An 18,263-nucleotide genomic window follows, 5' to 3' on the forward strand; every position below is an offset into this window, starting at 1 on the left:
GAGGGCATTTCAAATACAGGGTCAGGCTTGGCTCCTTGTCTGCTGAAAGGGAGGTGGGAAATGAAGGTGGTGGGAGAGGAGTGGTATAGGGCGAGGGTTGCAGTGGAGAGGGAAGGAGATGCACAGGTCATCTCCCATGCTTCATGTTGGCATAGCTACTACTTATTAAAACTATTGAGGAAGTAGGGAAGGTGCCTGTGATGGTGATTCCTCTCTCAGAGCATTTCAAAACGGAGCCAGAATCCTTGTTCTGTTCTAACAAAATATACTGGGATAGGCCAGAATATCTGAGAATCAGAAGTATCCTTTATGGTTACCTGCATAGACTGGAAACCACTGGAAAAAAACTGATGCCTCCACCATAAAGTGTGAGTTATTGCTAACTCGAGTGCACAATATTTTGGTTCTTTATAAAAGGTTGGGAAATTCAATAACCAAGCTCACACAGAGATAAGGTTACCCTGTGATGTCTTGTTTTCTTCCAAAAGAGTTGAATTCAGCAAAATTCAAACTGCTGGAAAACCAAGAACTAAGGTGATAAAGTATGTCAAATTCAAAACTTGGGAAAAGTAGGTCATCTGAGGCTGTGGTATATGCCTATATACATCTTACTGATGTTTTAATACACTGCTATTGACATCCTCAAACTCTGTCCTTGAACTGTCCTGAGTAAAAGCTACCTATGCTTGGGATAGGATTCGTTTCACTTAATTGTAGCTTAAAGTTAAATGTCTAGTTTGAGCCTGTCATTTAAGCCGACACTGCCAGCAGTGGAGAGCAGTGTCTCCAAAGGGCAGCCCACCTCATGTGAATGCAGCAGCAGCAGTCTAAGGCTGCTGCTGAGCATAATCTGCCCTGCTGGGTAACTCTTCCGTCCCCATAACCGGGGAATCATAATCCTAGAGGTTGGACGCCAGACATTTATGTCCGATGAGGTTAGTTGAGCTGGATGATGCACATCATATCACCTCACACTCCTCCTTCATCACTAGACTGACCACTACACCACAATGCCCGTTCCATGCTGGGCATCCCCATGCTCCCCAAGTGCCACCAGCTCCCTGTCCACAGCAATAGCTGGTAACTCTGGCTCCCGAGGGATGAAAGGTGTGGGGCACCACTGAGGAAGATGTTCTATTTGCACTGGACAAGACTAAGACCCTCCTCCTCCTCAGTTAGAAGTAAGGGCTAGTTCAGTTCTGCCTCCGCTCAGTGCTCTGCTGATGGCCACACTTACTTCACCAGTGCGATGCGGTGTGAGTCAGACATCTAAGTCTCAACTGCAGTCAAGGTGACCTATCCTCAAATTTTAGAAGTTGCTCTAGGGACAAATAATGATAAAGAACAAATCCGCTTGGATCAGTTGTTGGGCTTAAGCTCAGACTTAACAAACCTTCTTCCATTGCAGGCTGAAAAAAATTTAAAACTGGAAGAAAAAATCACCGTGCTGCAACAGCAGAATGAAGAACTCAGAGCCAGGATTGAGCAAAATACTGTCATAACAAGGTTTGTGCTGATTTTTTCAATGTGTCTGAGCTCGAAAGAAGACTGCAGATCTTAACTGCCTAAGCCTGACACTTATTTCAGAAGGCAAAAAACTTATTTTCTGCTGAAAGTGTATTGGTGTCCTGATCTGTTTGTTTTATTAAAAAATCCTTTTTATATTGGGGTTTGCTTACTTTAACATAAGGAAGGCCACATATCTGTCTGTGTATTTCCATGATTTCAACATGCTGCTGAGAGCAAACTTGCCAGTGGCTTCTGATCTCAGTGTCAGTGCCCTGAGAACCATTAGTGGGTAACAAAGATGGGAAATGGGGCGATTTCAGGAGAGGCATCCTAACAATGCCACTGTCACCCAGGCAGGGTTATCCTTTGGTGGGGTTTTTTCATCTGCGCTGTCTGTTTGCACCCTTGCCACAACCTGACAAGGGTGACAAGGCTCCTTATGTATGGTGGTATAGAAATAGAGAAGGGTAGGACAGTCCCTGTCCCAGAGAGTTTATAGTCTGCTATAAGGCAAGAGACCACAGCTGGAGCCAGGCAGAAGGGATACCAGGGGAAGATGCTAGAGCTGAACTTGTCCCAACACACCAGCTGCCTAGCTGTCATTGTTGCCAGAAATTATGCCATTGGTCTAAAACACCATTCAATTTTTAGCTGACTTTTTAAAACTTCAGCGTCTCATCTCTGTTATAATTTTAGTTGTTGTCTTTCTAGTGCCTCCTTTATTGATGATTCAGCCTTTAAAAAAATTGTCTTGTGCATGTAGATATTTTTAAAAGGCAGCATTGCTTGTACTAACATTCAGGTTGGGATGAGGATTATCTTTCATCTCACCTGATTGTAAATACCTGTAACAGACGTCGCTGTCTGAGGTGGGTGTCTACAGCCTTTCTGTGCTTGGGGAGGAAAACCAGGAATTTTTAAGGTCTCTGTTCACCAGACCAGTTTGAGACACCTGCTTTTGGGCTGGATGAATTGTGGTCTGGAAGAGGCAGTCTCTCTCCACGCTGTGACAGCAGCCAGGGTGCCTGGTTCGGTGCTTGGCCTCTGCATTGCAGCTACCTGCCTCTGGCTGGGCGAACAGCACCCTCCACTCCCTGCTGGCATCTGGCTGCAGCGCTTTGCTTCTTGCCTGTAGCTATGTAGGCACTGGTTTCGAAGAACACCTTTTGGGAGAAATTCTGAATTTGAGGTCGGCCTGGAAAGTCAACTTAGAGGACAATCATTTTCAACGGTAACAGTCTGGGGACAGCTATAGCTATAGGGACAGTGTTAGGCAAGGCTTTAAAGCCGGATTTATTAAAACATGGGTTTTCCTGGCAGCAGTGGCCACCCAAATTGCTTGTTTCTGTTGTACTGGTACTGCCTGGGAAGTGCAGCGTGAATGAGCTCAGGGAGCTGCCCTTGCCGGGGAACAGCGCAGATTAGAGCTACTTCTGCCAGTTTGCTCTTTGGGTGCCTGCGTGGCTGTGGCAGCCCAGCAGCAGGGAGAGGAGGGAGGGAAGCAGGAGGGATGGGAGCCAGCGCAAAGCCAGCCTTTGCAGAATGGCCAGGAGGGGTTTCTGGAGGCATTGGGGAGCTGAGGAGTGCACAGAGATATTTCCAGTCATAGCCAAGGGCAGGTACAAAGGAAGAGAGAAGAGCCTTGCAGGTAGAGCATGCACCAGCTTTGGACACAGGAGCTCCACAGAGCCTCTGCTGGGACTTCCCCAAGCACTTAAATAAATCATCTGATTTCCCAACACCTCGGATTCTCCCTCCAAATCAACCAGCATTTTTTTGGTCCTTTGAACTGGGGATGTTTGAGGAATGGTAGTTTCCAGCAGCCTAGAGATGAAGATGACCAGACGGGTGTCTGTCTCTGTTGGCATAGCCCAGGCACCTGCTGACCTCTGGGCCTTTTGGGAAAGGCTTTAACATGAGTCGAGGGAACAACTCAAGCACCTTCCCCTGCATCCCTATCATGTAGGCGTGCTGCTGCAGACCTCCGCGGTTTTATGGCTGTGATTTGTTACAGCTGCTTAAATTGTCAGGAGGCTGGCAGAGGAACACATCTGATCATAAGTCTGCAGTGCTGGGGATAAAGGTTTCTCTAGATGGGTTAGGTCTAAAATTGAAATATATATCTCAAGATACAAACTTACATGGTGAGAACACATTTGCTTTTGCATTGCCTCTCTTCCTTCTTCTGCCTGAACGATGAAGAGGGACTGAATGGGCATCTGTATCTTTTATAAGCAGCGATGCTGCATCTGTCCATCTCCTTCCTCGTGGTGCAGCAGAGGCAGATACAGTTGGCTGAGCTGAAGGCAGAGGCTTTGCTGAAGGATGCCGGCTGGCTGTGCAAGCTGCCTCTGGCGCTGGGTGGGGTGAAGCTGGCCCTGCCTGCGTCCAGTCATGTCACGACAGGTGACACAGTGTAAATTCCCAGCGCAATGTGCACAAGGCTAAAATAAGCAGTGCAACAAGCAGCAGCTCCTTTCTCTATCCATGTGTCAAAGCAGGTCTCTCTGGAAGATATGTCCACGTGCTGCATGGTTTGTTCAGAGGCGTTTTTCTGCTCAAACGTCTCCCTACTTACCTGCAGGTCATGTGTATAACTTGCAGCATGCCTCTGCCAGCAAATTGCAGCGTGTATTAGTTCTGCAAAGTCTATTGTGTGAGACACTCCAGAGGACATTGATACCATGCATCCTACCATACCTCTAGCAAGCAGCATTAAGCCTCCAACATAAAGGAGGCTGATACATGCTGATGGGCTGTGGGCTGCGCTTGCCTCCTGTCCAAGCAGTGCCTTTAGCAGAGGAGGGAGCTGAGCCCTTCACTGTACTCTGAGGTCTGTGCTGGTGTGACTAGCCTGTTCCCAATACCCAGATGGGCTTTACCACCCAGTCATGCACTAAGAGCCGCACAAAGGCAGGGAAGGCATGTGCTTTTTTTTTTTCTCAGCAAATGCTGGCTGGAAAAGAATGTAGTGAGGCTTTGTGTGTAACTTTTATGGACTGTCTTGTTAGACACTGCAAAAGAAAAAGTAATTCCATGTGTAGCAAGAGGTCTCCTATGGAGCTATTTCTTCAGAGTAAGCTCCCATGTGGACTTTCTTGTGCCTATTAGACTGAGCTCATGCCACAGCTGGTTCCCCAATGGGACCGTGAATAGGATTTTCCTCCTCTACCAGGCAAGCAGCTTTCTGAAAACTTCTGCCAACTTGTGTCTTTTAATCCTTCGACTCTGCTAGCCACTGCTTCATGGTTCAAAACTTTCAGGGAGTGGGAGAAGAACAGACATATTCTTGATTACTTGAGCTCCATTTCTGTAGGAACGAAGGCTAAAAAAGCAGAAATTCTTTAAAAAAGTTTTTTAAACAAATTCGGCAATGCCAACCCTACCCTCTCAGAGACTTTCGATGACACAAAGAGTGTGGACCAGCAGTCCATGACATCTGCTATGGGCTTCAGGCTACACGCAGAAAAGGAGTTGTGCAGAATTTCATGTGTGCATCCAAAATCCACACCCAGCTGCTGCTGAACCCTGAAAATACCTAGGGGTGAGGCTAGGTGCCTCCCTGTTCTCTAAAATCCTAAGTTGCCTGTAAATCAGGTTAGGTACATGCCCAGAGCTGCCCCAGCCTGATCACATCAGGACCTGGCTCCTGCCCAAGTGTAATGGGGTTGCAAAAGTCAGGTGTACCTGTATGCATCCTCCGGGATGGTGGTCTTGCCAGCACATGCCCAAAACACATCTCGATCAGGTCCCACAGTTTGCCTTCACTGCCCCATTTCTTTTAAAACCAGTCACCTAGTTAGATGAGAAACCTTGTGGTGCCCACAGGAGATTGCCATGCCCCACCTCCCAAAAAACCATTAGGTTATAGTGCATTCTGGGGAAAACACCTCCCTCGTCCTTGCTGGTGAAATTTCCCTGATGTTGCAGTCAGGAATAGAGGGTTTGTTAGGACCAAGGAGGAAGGAACTGGAGAAGGACCCATAGCCTCATGACTATTTACAGAGGAGAGAGAAGGCCTCGAAGCTGCGCTGCATCCTGCATTAGGACATCAGCTACAATAGGGAGCATGGAGAGCGCAGACCCCTTTCCCTCTGCATGCAGTAGCAGCTGGTTGGAAGAGTCAGGGATGCAATTGCTCTCCCTCACCTCTTTGCTCTTGCTCTGCCACTCCACAAATGCTCTCTCATTCATGGCACAGCTTTGGTGGCAGGGTTGAAAAACAAGGGTGAGAGTTATAGCTGTCCATGGAGTTGGGACTTTGGATTTTCGTCCTCAATCAGACAGAAGAAGGCCTAAAACCCAGGACTATCCCTCTCTGGGGACGCTTTAGCTGCTGTGCTGCTCTGGAATGGGACAGCATTGCAAGCACCTCTGGGTTGTGAAATGCCACAGGGCAAAGGTGGCTGGAGCCAGGCATTGAAGCCAGGGAGAAAGCAGGGTTTAAGGAGCCCACCTGCACTTTGTGCTGCTTATTGGTTATCTGCAGGGGTGCCACTGCTGGGTCAGGCCATATTGGGTTGATCTCTGAAGCCCCTTGTCTTCTTGGTGTAGGAACAGAAGCTCTGGCCAAGGGGTCACACGTGCAGGAAGCACAAGTGCCCGCTGACCCAGGGCTCTGGGCTCCATTTGCGGGTGGGTTTGGCTCCACGGAGGCTTATGGGCACATTCCCAGGTAGAAAGTGCTGTGCCAGTGAACAGGTTGTGCAAAGAGAGGCCACAACCCCATGCTGGGCACCTGCTTCCCCCGTGTCCTGAGCAGGAGGGAGATAACGCCCCAATCAGCTTCATTGCATGGTAGCTGTCAGGGGGCCAAAACCAACTCAGCCACAAGCAAATATTGGTGAGAAAAGGATGTCTGAAACCACTGTGCCTACCTACATGCCCAAGCTAAGTATCTGGGACCAGCTCTGAAGTCCTCTCCAGATGCCAGTGGCCAGATGCCAGTGCCAGATGCCAGTGGCCAAGGCTGGGTGTGAGCATGGGATTGGCATAGACCTGGTGTGCTCTGCAGTCCTGGTTGCCCACCATGGGGACCGATGGGACTCTTTTCAGCTCCCACTGTGCTCACAAACTCATGCCCTCCCAGGGAAGGCCAGCGCTGGGGGAGGGTGAGCACGCACCTGTGCTTTATCTCAGCCTAAATTTCCAGTTACCCTCTCCACCCCGTCTGTCCATGAGTGGCGAATCCTGTTCTTGCAGTGCACTGCAGCCTTGCATTTTTGCTACTTTCAAACATACAAATAAAGAAACAAATATGCTAGATTTTTCTTTTAGGAATTTCCAATTTTTACTCTGTTGTCTGTATGGGAAAATGGCCATTTCTAAAGTGGCTGGAGTACATGGTCAATGCACAAAGCCCTTGGCACCTTTGCATGCTGTGCATGATGCTGACAGTTGCATGGGGCCATGGAGGAAGGCTGGAGCTCATCCCATCTAAGCTTTGGCAGTAGAGCAAAGACACAGGTGCATCCAGAGGCAGGTCAGACACTGGGGGGGCAGCTGTGACTTGTGGAGATGCCTTCCTCGCCCGGCAGTGAAGAGACCCAGGGGCAGCTGTGTCCCAGCTTGGGCAGCTCAGTTGCAGCCCTAGGGACAGGTGGATGGGCTGGGCTGGGCTGGGCTGGGCTGGAATGGGGTGGGATGGAGGGAGGTGCTTGGGGTCCTGCCTGGTCCTGCCTCTTGTCCAGCGCTGGCTTGTGTTAATGCCACTGTCTTCCCACCGGTGTGCCTTACATGTTGTCCTGCTTCCTGCTCCAGGCAATTGTCAGAGGAGAACGCTAATCTTCAAGAATACGTTGAGAAAGAAGTGGAGGAGAAGAAGAAGCTGAGCAGGACTAATGAAGAGCTCCTCTGGAAGCTGCAGGAGGGAGATGCCGTGAGCCCCGTGAAACTCCCACCCACATCGTCCACTTCTTTTTATCGCTGCTCATCAGGGAACTCCTCTCCAGCAAAAGTCAGAACCTTGCGGCGATGATTCGGCACTTGCGCGCCGAAGGTCCCCTGCCTCTTATTAATTTCCAATCTGCTAAATGTTACCATCCAAGGAAGTATTACCATCAACAGGCGCACAGGGTTCGTGGCTGCAAGCATGCTCGGTAGCTGCATAGTTTTACAGTAGGCAGGGTACTCTTATAGTCCCCATATAGGAGCTCTTGGTTCTGACATGGTGATTAGGGTAGCAAAAAAGATAGCAAAAAGCTAGGACAGCAGGAAGTTAGGATAGCAAAACGTTTAGTTTGGTGTGTTAACTTTTTAACTATGGTTAGAGCCAAAAGTTGAAAAATGCTATATTAATGGTTCGTCAGAATGAACTTTGCTGCAGTATTTCAGGTTAGTTACAAATACAGTTCAATTTGTGAATATTTCTGTATATGTGTCTGTGTTTATATACATGTATGTATTGTACCTTTATACCTATATATAGACGCACACACATATATATGTAGTTGAAGATGTTCTGAATTGCATTTTTTATATTATTGGATACTACTGAGTGCTGATATATTTTCATTACAGTCAGCAGTTTTCTAACTTGTGCCTAAGACTTGTATCTAAACAAAATGCATTTCTGTTTAGCCTCCCAGGAATATTTATACCCAACCTAGAAGAAAGTTACACAGAAGTAGAAGCGCCTTCCAAATGACCACCAAGTGGTACTCTATGTAACATGAACACCAGCGACTTTGAAATTCTGAGACAGTACTGCCTTCAAAACCATCACCTTTGCAATGAACACCAGATAAGATACGCATACCACTCACTGCTTTTTAACTCTTGTCATCGATTTTGTAAGTGGAGGTAGGCTAGCAATGAGAAACCTGAGGGTTTTAGCAAATTTGATAGAGGTTACTGGTTAACGTGTTTCAATTGTAGTGTCTTTAAATCCTAGTTAGATATTATCTTTTTTGACCTTGTGCTGGTTTGGATACAATCAAAACCTCTGGTTGCAGGTTCCTGTCCATTTTGATTTATTTCAAGTCCCCTAAGCAAGAAGGAGAAAATAAGTTCTTCCTCCTTGACCTTTGCTGGCCAAGAGGTTTCTAGTATTAGGGTGAGATATGGGGCACCTGCTAGGGCTTTAGCCTCATCTCGTCTGTAACACCAAATAGAGCACAGAGGACTACATGGGCGCAAATGAGGTCAGAATTTCTTTCCTTCCACATATATACATTATTTCACATTGCTAAAGCTTACCAAAAGTTACAGAGCACTTTTAAGATTAATGGAAAAGAGTGGCTAAACTACCTTTAACTTCCCTGCCTGCCTAGAAGCAAAAAAATTCACCCAGGCTTGGGGTGACCCCCACCCAAGGGGGCAGCAAGGCTGAGGAGCAGCTGGGGTGGGATGGGCTGCAGGGCCCTTGTGGACACTGCTAGCAAGAAAAAAAAAATCCCTGAGCATAATTTAAAATAAAGAGATCTGTGGGATGCTTTTCTATCCAGCTTAGGGCAAAGAGCCTGTGTGCATTCCTACTCAGAGCACCAAGGTCATAGTAAGTGGGAAACGGTACGTGCAGCAAATCCGTGGGGTGCAGGAGTGCTGCCGGGAGGGCAACTCTCCCACCGGGGTGTGTGGTGGCACCAGCACACCCTGTGTGAGCAGAGATGGGATTGCAGAGCCCTGCCGTACTGCTTGGATGGGAGCTGTGCTTCAGCTTTCCTGGGAAGTACTCAGGACTCACAGACGCAGCTTAGATACAGCTTCAATCACCATCAAAGCGCCTGTGGCCTGTTCCGCAGCGTTAAAAAAAAAGGTGATTTTTTTTTTCTCCTTTTTAGAGAAATTTATTTTTGTAGCAGCTTTTGCATGATACTGTGATACTGAGTAAATTGAGCATCTTGTTAGAATAGATGATGCCACACCAACTACTACTGTTGAAATGCATTACTAGATTTTAGTGTGTCCAGCAAGTACAACCTGAAAGTAGGATAGATACCTAACACATACATGCACACAAAGCCCCTCCTTGCCACGTACAATTTTAACCACTTTCATACTTGCTAAATGCACAGATATCTGCAATACCTACTGCATTGTCATGTTGCAGTCTGCCCATACAATTCTGATATAATGAGATCATACAATCATAGAATGGTTTGGGTTGGAAGGGACCTTCAAAGATCATCTAGTTCAACCCCCCTGTCATGGGCAGGGACACCTTCCACTAGATCAGATTGCTCAAAGCCCCGTCCAACCTGACCTTGAACACTTCCAGGGTTGGGGCATCCACAGCTTCCTTGGGCAACCTATTCCAGTGCCTCACCACCCTCATCGCAAAAAATTCCTTCTTTATGTCCACTTTAAGTCTACCCTCTTTTAGTTTAAAACCATTACCCCTTGTCCCATCACTACAGGCTCTGGTAAAAAGTCTTTCTCCATCTTTCTTATAAGCCCCCTTCATATATCAAAAGGCCACAATAAAGATGTCCCCACAGCCTTCTCTTCTCCAGGCTGAACAACCCCAGTTCTCTCAGCCTCTCTCCGTAGGAGAGGTGTTTCAGCCCTAACAGATCCATGTCTTCCTTGTCCTGAGGACTCTAGAGCTGGACGCAGTACTCCAGGTGGGATCTCACCAGAGCAGGGTAGAGGGGGAGAATCACCTCCCTCAACCTCCTGGCCACACTGCTTTTGATGCAGCCCAGGATACGGTTGGCTTTCTGGGCTGCGAGTGCACATTGCTAGCTCATACCAATTTTTTATCCACCAGTACCCCCCAAGTCCTTCTCCACAGGGCTGCTCTCAATCCCTTCATCCCCCAGCCTGTATTGATACCAGGGTTTGTCCCGACCCAGGTGCAGAACCTTGCACTTGGCCTTGTTGAACTTCATGAGGTTCACATCGGCCCGCTTCTCGAGCTTGTCCAGGTCCCTCTGGATGACATCCCTTCCCTCAGGCATGTCAACCGCACCACTCAACTTGGTGTCATCTGCAAACTTGCTGAGGGTGTCCTCGATCCCACTGTCTATATCATTGATGAAGATATTAAACAGTACTCGTCCCAGTACAGACCCCTGAGGGACACCACTTGTTACTGATCTCCATTCAGACATTGAGCCCTTGACTGCAACTCTTTGGATGCAGCCATCCAGCCAATTCCTTATTCATTGAATAGTCCATCCATCAAACCCATATCTCTCCAATTTAGCGACAAGGATGTTGAGTGGGACTGTATCAAAGACCTTACAGAAGTCCAGGTAGATGACATCAGCTGCTCATCCCTTACCCACCAACACAGTCAATCCATCGTAGAAGGCCACCAGATTAGTCAGGCTGACTTGTCGGTAGTTTCTAGGGTCCTCCTTTTTACCCTTTTTAAAATTGGGTAAGATGATACAACCAGAGTTGTTACCGTGATGCTAATCTAAACTTTTCCATGCTGAACACACTAGAGCATATTTTTGGCCCAGGACAGGCTGTCTGACCCTGTCCTTTTTTAATTTATTCATTCTTTCCCTCTATTTCTGGTGCTTTACTTATCACTTTGTTGGTTTAAATTCATACGCAAAAGATGCTTCCAGCAGTGAATTGGGAGTGGGGCTTTTATGGTGGGAAAACTGGGACCGATCCCAGCTCCACCATCATTTGATGTCATTGCCAATCCCTTTCCCATCTAATTTTTGCCTCCCAATCCTGCCTCTTACTGGATTCTTCCTTGGCACGGCCTCTGGGGCCTGCCTGATCACTAGCAAAGCTGCAGGAAGTTTTGTCTGACCAGAAGGAACCCAGCAACCCATGCCTGCGGGGATGTGAAGGGTGGTTCCTTCTGGTGCAAGCCCAGAAACACAGACTTTTTCCCCCCAAAAAGGTAATTCCTTTTTCCTGCTCTTCCTCTGTCCTGTCCCTCCTTGCCTCCGCATGCCAGAGCAGGGGTGAAGGGGGGTGGAGACCCCCCAAGTGCATGGCCAAGCCGGTGACCCCAGCTCTCAGCAGGGAGCTGCGACTGTGCAAGGTGAGCTTGGCATTCCCAGCAGTGTGGGGGCCACATCTCTAGTCCTTGCTCCCTGGCCATCCCTGCTCGGAGATGAGCAAGGGGAAGCTTTTCCTTCTGGGGGGCTGGAGACCTCTTGAACGCCATGGCTGACACAGGGACTTTCCTGTTTTGCAGGGTAGGGTGGCCTTTGGCAGGAGAGGGAACGCAGCCAGCACTGAGCTGGGTTTTATTGCCCTTGTGTCTTCAAAAAGGAGCCATTTGATTTGGTCAATCTTTATTCAATGCATAAGGCTGCAGTGGCAATAAAACCAGCCTACGGTTGTGTCTGAAGGGGCTCCAGAGACCGCCACCGGGTAACAGCTGTGGGATAGCTCGAGAGCCAGCAGCAAGCGGGGGGCATGGAGAGCTGGGAAAGCTGCAGGAAAGCGCTGGTTTTCTGCAGCAAAGCACCGTTAGGCCCCGTTGGGACAGCACCTCCCGCAGCTGCCAGCATAGAGGGATGCACAGTGGCAAAGACTTGCAGTGGTGGCGGGCGGGGGGGAGGAAAGGAAAAACTATCATCAAGTGCAAAATCAGGTATTTTAAGTCTCTGCACTGATGGTGGTTGTGTCCCATGGACACGCTGAGGAGCCTCTGTACAGTTTCCCACGCAGCAGGAATTCTGTGGTCCCGTTTACTATGTGGCTCATGATTACAGGAAGAGTTTGTATTATTTCAGTAATGATGTACAGATAAGTGTAATATATTCCTGATAATAAATACATGTGCCAGCGCACATATGGGCCGATGCATACAAACTAGCGTGTCCTGCAGTGTTTTCTGTATGTCTGTGCACACAGAAACTGGAATAAATTGAAAACAAAGCAAAACCCCATTAAAAGGCTATCCCATTATGGTAAAGACCGAAGCTAGACAGCCACTTAGCCTCCTGTCAGCGGGGCTGCTCGGTTGGGTTACCTGACTATGGTTCACATGCTATAAATCAGATCAAAAATCACATTAATTCATTTTCTAAGGCTGCTTCCCATACGCCTGGGGCTCCCAGGAGACCAGGGGTTGTGTTCTGCAGTGTTTTTATTAAGGTGTCATGCTTCAGCATGTGGTAAGGGGAACATTTCTGCCGGTGGTTCAGGCATGGAAGCAAACAAGCAAGCTCTGTAAGGTGCCTGTCAGCTGCATTTCAACACCCCCTCCCCTTGCCCAGCCCTCCCACTGAGGGCACCCAGTTCCTCAGGCTTTGCCACAAGGATTAAAAAGGGGCCTGGGCACATCCCACCTCAGGAATGTGCCCAATAATGTCCTTGTGAAAGATTTCCCACCAGGCCCCTTGCTTGCTTAGCACTGACGAAGCCGTGGGAAGGACCAGGACTGAGAGGAGAAGGAAAGCAGTGTTCGTGGGGCCACTGCCTCCTTTATTGCAGGACACGCATGCAGGCTGCAAATGATGCAGGTGGTGGCACGGGGCAGAGAGACTCCTCCTGTCTGGTGGTTTCAGCGTCGTTCTGCAGACCCTACGCCGGAAAACCCCACCAGCAGAACTCCTCATTCATTACACAGTCCTAATTTCCCAAGACAATAAAATTTTGCAATGCCAGCAAAATTTACACCACCTGGGTAAATTTTAGGCTAACTTTGCAGATTCATGAAGTCCCACCTACTACCTGAACCGGTACTACAAGACAGGGAGAGACTCACCTCAATGTCAGCAGCAACAAGCTGCTCAGCGCTGAGCACAGACCCCGTCCCGTGGCAAATACCCCAAATTACGTACTGACCCACCAGACTCAGCAAAACCAAAAGACGGGGGCAGTTAACACGAGAAGCTCCCAGAGCAAGTGCTCTCCTGCAGAGACTGGGACAGCCGGCAGACATTGGAGCAAGCTGGAAAACAGAGGGAGGCTTGCAAATGAGGGTAAACAATAGGCATCATTTATTTGGATATTGAGAAAAATGTTTTAATGCTGTACCACATAATTACAAGTGAATTTCCAAATTTCAAAAGCATCGTTCAGGGGAGAAGTATTTACAGTGTCACCAGGATAAAAAGTAGCCGCACAACCACACTGTGCTCTGGGGGCAAGGTTCACATTTTAAAACTTAAGGCTTTAATTAATTGCTACATGAACACAGTAAAAAACCAAACCCCAAAAAATCAAACCAAAACAAAGACAAAAAAGATAAAAAATAGATTTGTTTGCAGAACAAGCATTAAAACTATTTATCACGCCCGTAAGAAATTCTGAGAAATCATTAGGAAAATAATCCACCAAACAGACAACAGAAAGGTATTTACATTTTGCTTAATAATTAAAAAATAAAAATATACAGACTTTTCCATGGCTTCAGTCAGTAAAATTCCCTTTACTGACGTGACCCAAACTCACACTAGGTTTGCTAGCACACCGCCTCCAGACTGCCAGCAGCTCCTCCTGCTCCCTGCACCCAGCGCAGCTGGAAGGCACATGTGTGCAAGGGAACCCTCTGCTTCCCACTGTTCTTCCAAAAACACGAGTCACTCTGCCAAAACCACCGCCCCGCGTGGCGTCGAGAGGGAGAGGTGCCTCTCACTGGCTGGAGCCGGCCAGGTCTCAGACGAACCTCTCGTCTCGGAGCATGAGCCAGGAGCAAATACCCTGAGAAAAATCGAGGTCTGGCTCTTGCTAGCAGAGACGTTCCTGGATCATCTGGTTTCCAGCTAGGTGTCAGACACCCCACGGGACCCCAGTTGCAACCGTAACGTAGAGCATAAGGCAGCCCGGAGGGGTTTATGAAGGGAGGCATGGCTGCTGGAATGGGAAATGAATGATAAATCATGAGGCGAGCAGCAGCGGGCAGAGCAACCCATAGCACCGAAGAGGCAGCTTTGCCTTCAGCTCGCTTTTGGGATGCGGGCACGCCAGCATCCCAAATCAGGATGACAGCCCTGCGGAAGTGGGAGGTGGCTGTGAGGGCAGCGAGTGTCAGTTGACTGTGTACGTATAGATTTAGCCTTGAACAAGTGCAATTTCTTGGTAAGGGGAAGGAAGAAACGGAACCTCCCCATGAAGTCGGACCCAGTGGATGTCACAAGGTTATCCAACGGTTTAGAAAGAGAGATGCTTTTTCTGCCAGAGGGAAGAGGCTTCCTTCGAAAGGGGAGGGTGTTGAGAGGCACACATGCAGGGGAGGGACTGCAGGGGAGCCTGCTGCATGCAAACCAGCACCACTCCTCCTCCCCTTCAAAGCAAACCCCTCCAGCCTGCCAGACCCATGTGTCACCCTTCATTCATTTGGACAGATGACAGCAATGCCCACTTGTACGTGGCTTTCTGTGAGGGAATTTACAAAATCCCACTGGAATTCATTAGTACATAAAATGCAATCACTAAAGAAGCCCATTTTACAAAATATAAATATAGTATCCTATCATATTGCTTTCTTGTCTGAGTGAGTAGGCATGGAGGCAGCAGGCAGTGACGGGCACCCTCTTACGCTAGGAACAGGCGTTTGTTTTCATCTGGGATGGACAAAGGATGAGAGTGCCCACGGCAAGCACTGCCAGCTGAAACTTTACCCTTCCAAAACCCTGGCAATAAACAGCAATGCGTGGCTGTTTTCACCAGCAGTGTTTTCACCAGCATGCTCCCCTGCAGCGCGTTCTCCCCTGCTGCGACGAAGCACAAACGGCTACAAACGGCTCAAAACCAGCAGCACTTTGCCTGCAGCACACCCTGGCCCCCCGCGGTGCCCAGATGGGGCTGGTGGGCAGAGGGGCAGCCCTGCACCCCCTCACACTGCAGAGCTTCCCGACACCCAGCACAGGCACTCACTGCCCGAACCATTGGCAAACTCCACCCCGAGGGACAAGAAAAGAGCAAAACGAAGCTGAAACCCAGAAGGTAATGATTTTCAGTGACCAAAGAATGAAAAGTTGTAAGCAAATAAGCAAAAGCTAGTCATTTTTGCACAAAATAATTCATTTTTTTTTAGGGGGGAAGCTGTTTTGACAGCAATTTTCCATTGAGAAAGGCTGGCTGGCTGCGTATCCGGGTTTGCTATATAACTACAAGATGGAGCCTCGGTGCTGCCCACCTCCGCCTGCCACGCACTGGAAGTTGGTAGGACCCTTCCAACAGAAGGGCCCCTCTCAAGCGAGCAGACTGGGAGTAATCAAATAGGCTGAAACAAGATCAGTCCTTTGGGCCAGAGCCTGCCCTGAAAGATCAGGCAGGCCATTTTTACTATGCCTCTCAGCTTTGGCAGAAAAGGATCTATTCTCGTGCCGAGCAAAGGCATCGCTTCTCCGTTCCCACCGCTTCATACAGCAAAATGCTCTGCATCTGTACAAAATATTGTCATAATAAAATAATGACTGAACTATTTACAAAGAAAAGCTCAAATGAATGAAAGCGCATTGTCCACAACAGCCAGGTTACAGCAGCAGTTGCATGTCTTCAAAGATATCTGGCTTGATCCACGTTACGTGCAAACATCAGCAGGGAAGCAGAGGAGATGGTAAAAAAAATAAAATAATAAAAAAACCACCCATTCAGCAAAATCCTTGACGTTGTCCTAGAAAGAAGCAGTCAAATTTGCCTTTCAGCTTACAAAACATACAAGCAAGGGGTGGATGCAGACAGGAGGGGATGGGGCAGGAGTCCGCAGCTGTGTCAAACTCATCACCTCCTCACCGGTCCACTCCCCGGGTTAACTCAGGCGAAGAGGAGGCCAGGACGTCCCCAGGTCCAGCCAGACATGGGGGAAGCAGGTAGACAGAGAGCCAGGGAGACACCTACGCTTCCCTGTCCCTGCGCAGGGCTGCAGGCTCCCTCCACTGCCTTGTATCTGGTGAGTAGCAACGAACAGCAAGAGAAATGGCAGCATCTGCCATCAGGGAACTGATGGGTTGAGGAAGTCATGATGGAGGAGTGGGAGACGGGGCTAAGGATCCTCACCTCCACTAGCAAATTTGCAGCAGGTGGCTCTGGGGCTAGTACAGGTAATGGCACATTTAAATACCAATTCTGGTGAAACAGAACGGTTTTCCTATGAACCTTCTCAGAGAAAAGGCAACTGAAGAAAAATTTCCCCCATCAGGAATTTCTTTCTTCTGCATGCTGCTATTATATGCCACAAAAGCTGAAACGAGGTTATGCAATATAAATACCAGAACAGATCCCTAAGTAGACAAGAAAAATAAGTTAACATTTATAAAAAAAAATTATGTACAGCAAGAAATCTGCATATTTTTAAATAATTTTCTTTGGAAACATACTTCCAGTCAGAATTCACCCCCAAATGGTCACTGCTGAATGTCTTAATTGCTCAGAAGCTGGTACACCCAAGGTAGGGAAAAACATCCTTACATTTTTGGTACAACGGGAAACTTCGCTCCCCTCTGAGTTTTCATCATCTTCCCCTCCCACCACATCTTAAGTGCTTTTTGGGAGGCTGTGGAGTGTGTCGACCTTGCCTGTGTTTAAACAAAATAGACCTCAACCTGCTGGCTTTTAATTTCTTTATTCTTCTCTCCTTGCTTGAGTAAGGCTTTGTATGTGCACAAGGAGCAAAGGCTTGGCAGATGGTCAAGACCCAACAACTGGAGCAGGCTCTGACTTAATCTAGTGGGGGGAACTGCACTCAAAACGCACCCTGAAATGCACCCAGGAGGCAATGCACACTTCGCCTTCACTCCCTTCAATTCCAGCCCTGGCAAGAAAAGCTTCCCAGTGTACTAGAAGGAGGCCAAGATTAAAACTCCTCAGTGGGCAGAAAGGCCATGAAGTCTCTCTTGGAAACCTGTGAGAGATGGTCCATGGTTTGGCTGCGTAATCCAGGAGATGGTCTGGTTCCCCTTTCTGCTGCACCAGATGCCCGCTGCGACTCTGGTCAACTGAACGACAGGGACAAGAGCCCATCCCTTCGTCAGTGAGAGTCATGCTGACAAACAGATTAAAGATCGTCTAGTGTTCAGAGGCAGCAGTGTGGAGGACACCTAGGATGGCATCCACTCAGGCTGGGAGAAGGGATTTCTGCAGTATCTATTTGGGATGCCCCATGCCTGGAAGTGTTTGAGGTCAGGTTGGACGGGGCTTTGAGCAACCTGATCTAGTGGAAGATGTCCCTGCCCACAGCAGGGGATTGGACTAGATGATCTTCAAAGGCCCCTTCCAACCCAAACCACTCTGATTCTATGATGTGTTTTTCAGTACAAGCTGAAGCACAAATTTACATCGGTGGCATTACGTGGGCATGGTCCAACCTTCCTGATGCTTTAACAAGCCTTTTTTAGGGCAGTGAATTTGGCTGGGGAAAGCTATTAGAGAGAACTAAAAAAGATTTTCATCTTTCAGCAAAACCAAGGCATTGCCAACCAAACACAGAACCCGGTCTCAACTCCAAATTTCCCACCTTTCACGATGGCCAGGCTCTGGAGATGATCTCCAGCCCCAAAGGAAAAGCTCCTCTCAGCAAGCTGGACCCTAAAGCTTAGAGGTGTTTTCCGGGCTGCACACTCTACTGGGACCACTGGGACCAAGGAGTCCCTGCACACCCCCATGGCCCTCCCCTGGGTGGGGGGCGGACACCAGGCACTGCTCACGGGTGAAGTTCAAATCCCCGAGGATCTTCCTGTGCTTCCCCTTCCTGGGGCAGAAATGCGCTCCAACCGCTGATGCCAAACCAAAGTCTGACAGCCAAATCCTTTGCTAACGCCACGCGGCCGGCACACAAAACTGATGCAGGGAGAGGAAAATAGGGCCCTGCTTGTTGTCAGAGCTGGGCTCACTTCTGCTAGCCACCCCACCACTGCAGCCACACCGCTGGTGATTTCCGAGGCAAA

General features: G+C 48.5%; 1 protein-coding gene across 1 annotated transcript in view; it reads left to right on the forward strand.

The window, feature by feature from the left end:
• Nucleotides 1–9,038, forward strand: part of MTUS2 (microtubule associated scaffold protein 2) — a 200,925-nt gene extending 191,887 nt beyond the window's left edge. The window contains exons 13-14 of the mRNA XM_059835946.1: nt 1,409–1,506; nt 7,270–9,038. Coding sequence (XP_059691929.1) covers nt 1,409–1,506; nt 7,270–7,486 — 315 coding nt within the window. The 3' untranslated portion in view covers nt 7,487–9,038. The remainder of the gene's footprint in view (nt 1–1,408; nt 1,507–7,269) is intronic.
• Nucleotides 9,039–18,263: the final 9,225 nt, after the last annotated feature.

Source organism: Gavia stellata, chromosome 1 (assembly GCF_030936135.1).
Source record: "Gavia stellata isolate bGavSte3 chromosome 1, bGavSte3.hap2, whole genome shotgun sequence".
Classification (NCBI taxonomy): Eukaryota; Metazoa; Chordata; class Aves; order Gaviiformes; family Gaviidae; genus Gavia; species Gavia stellata.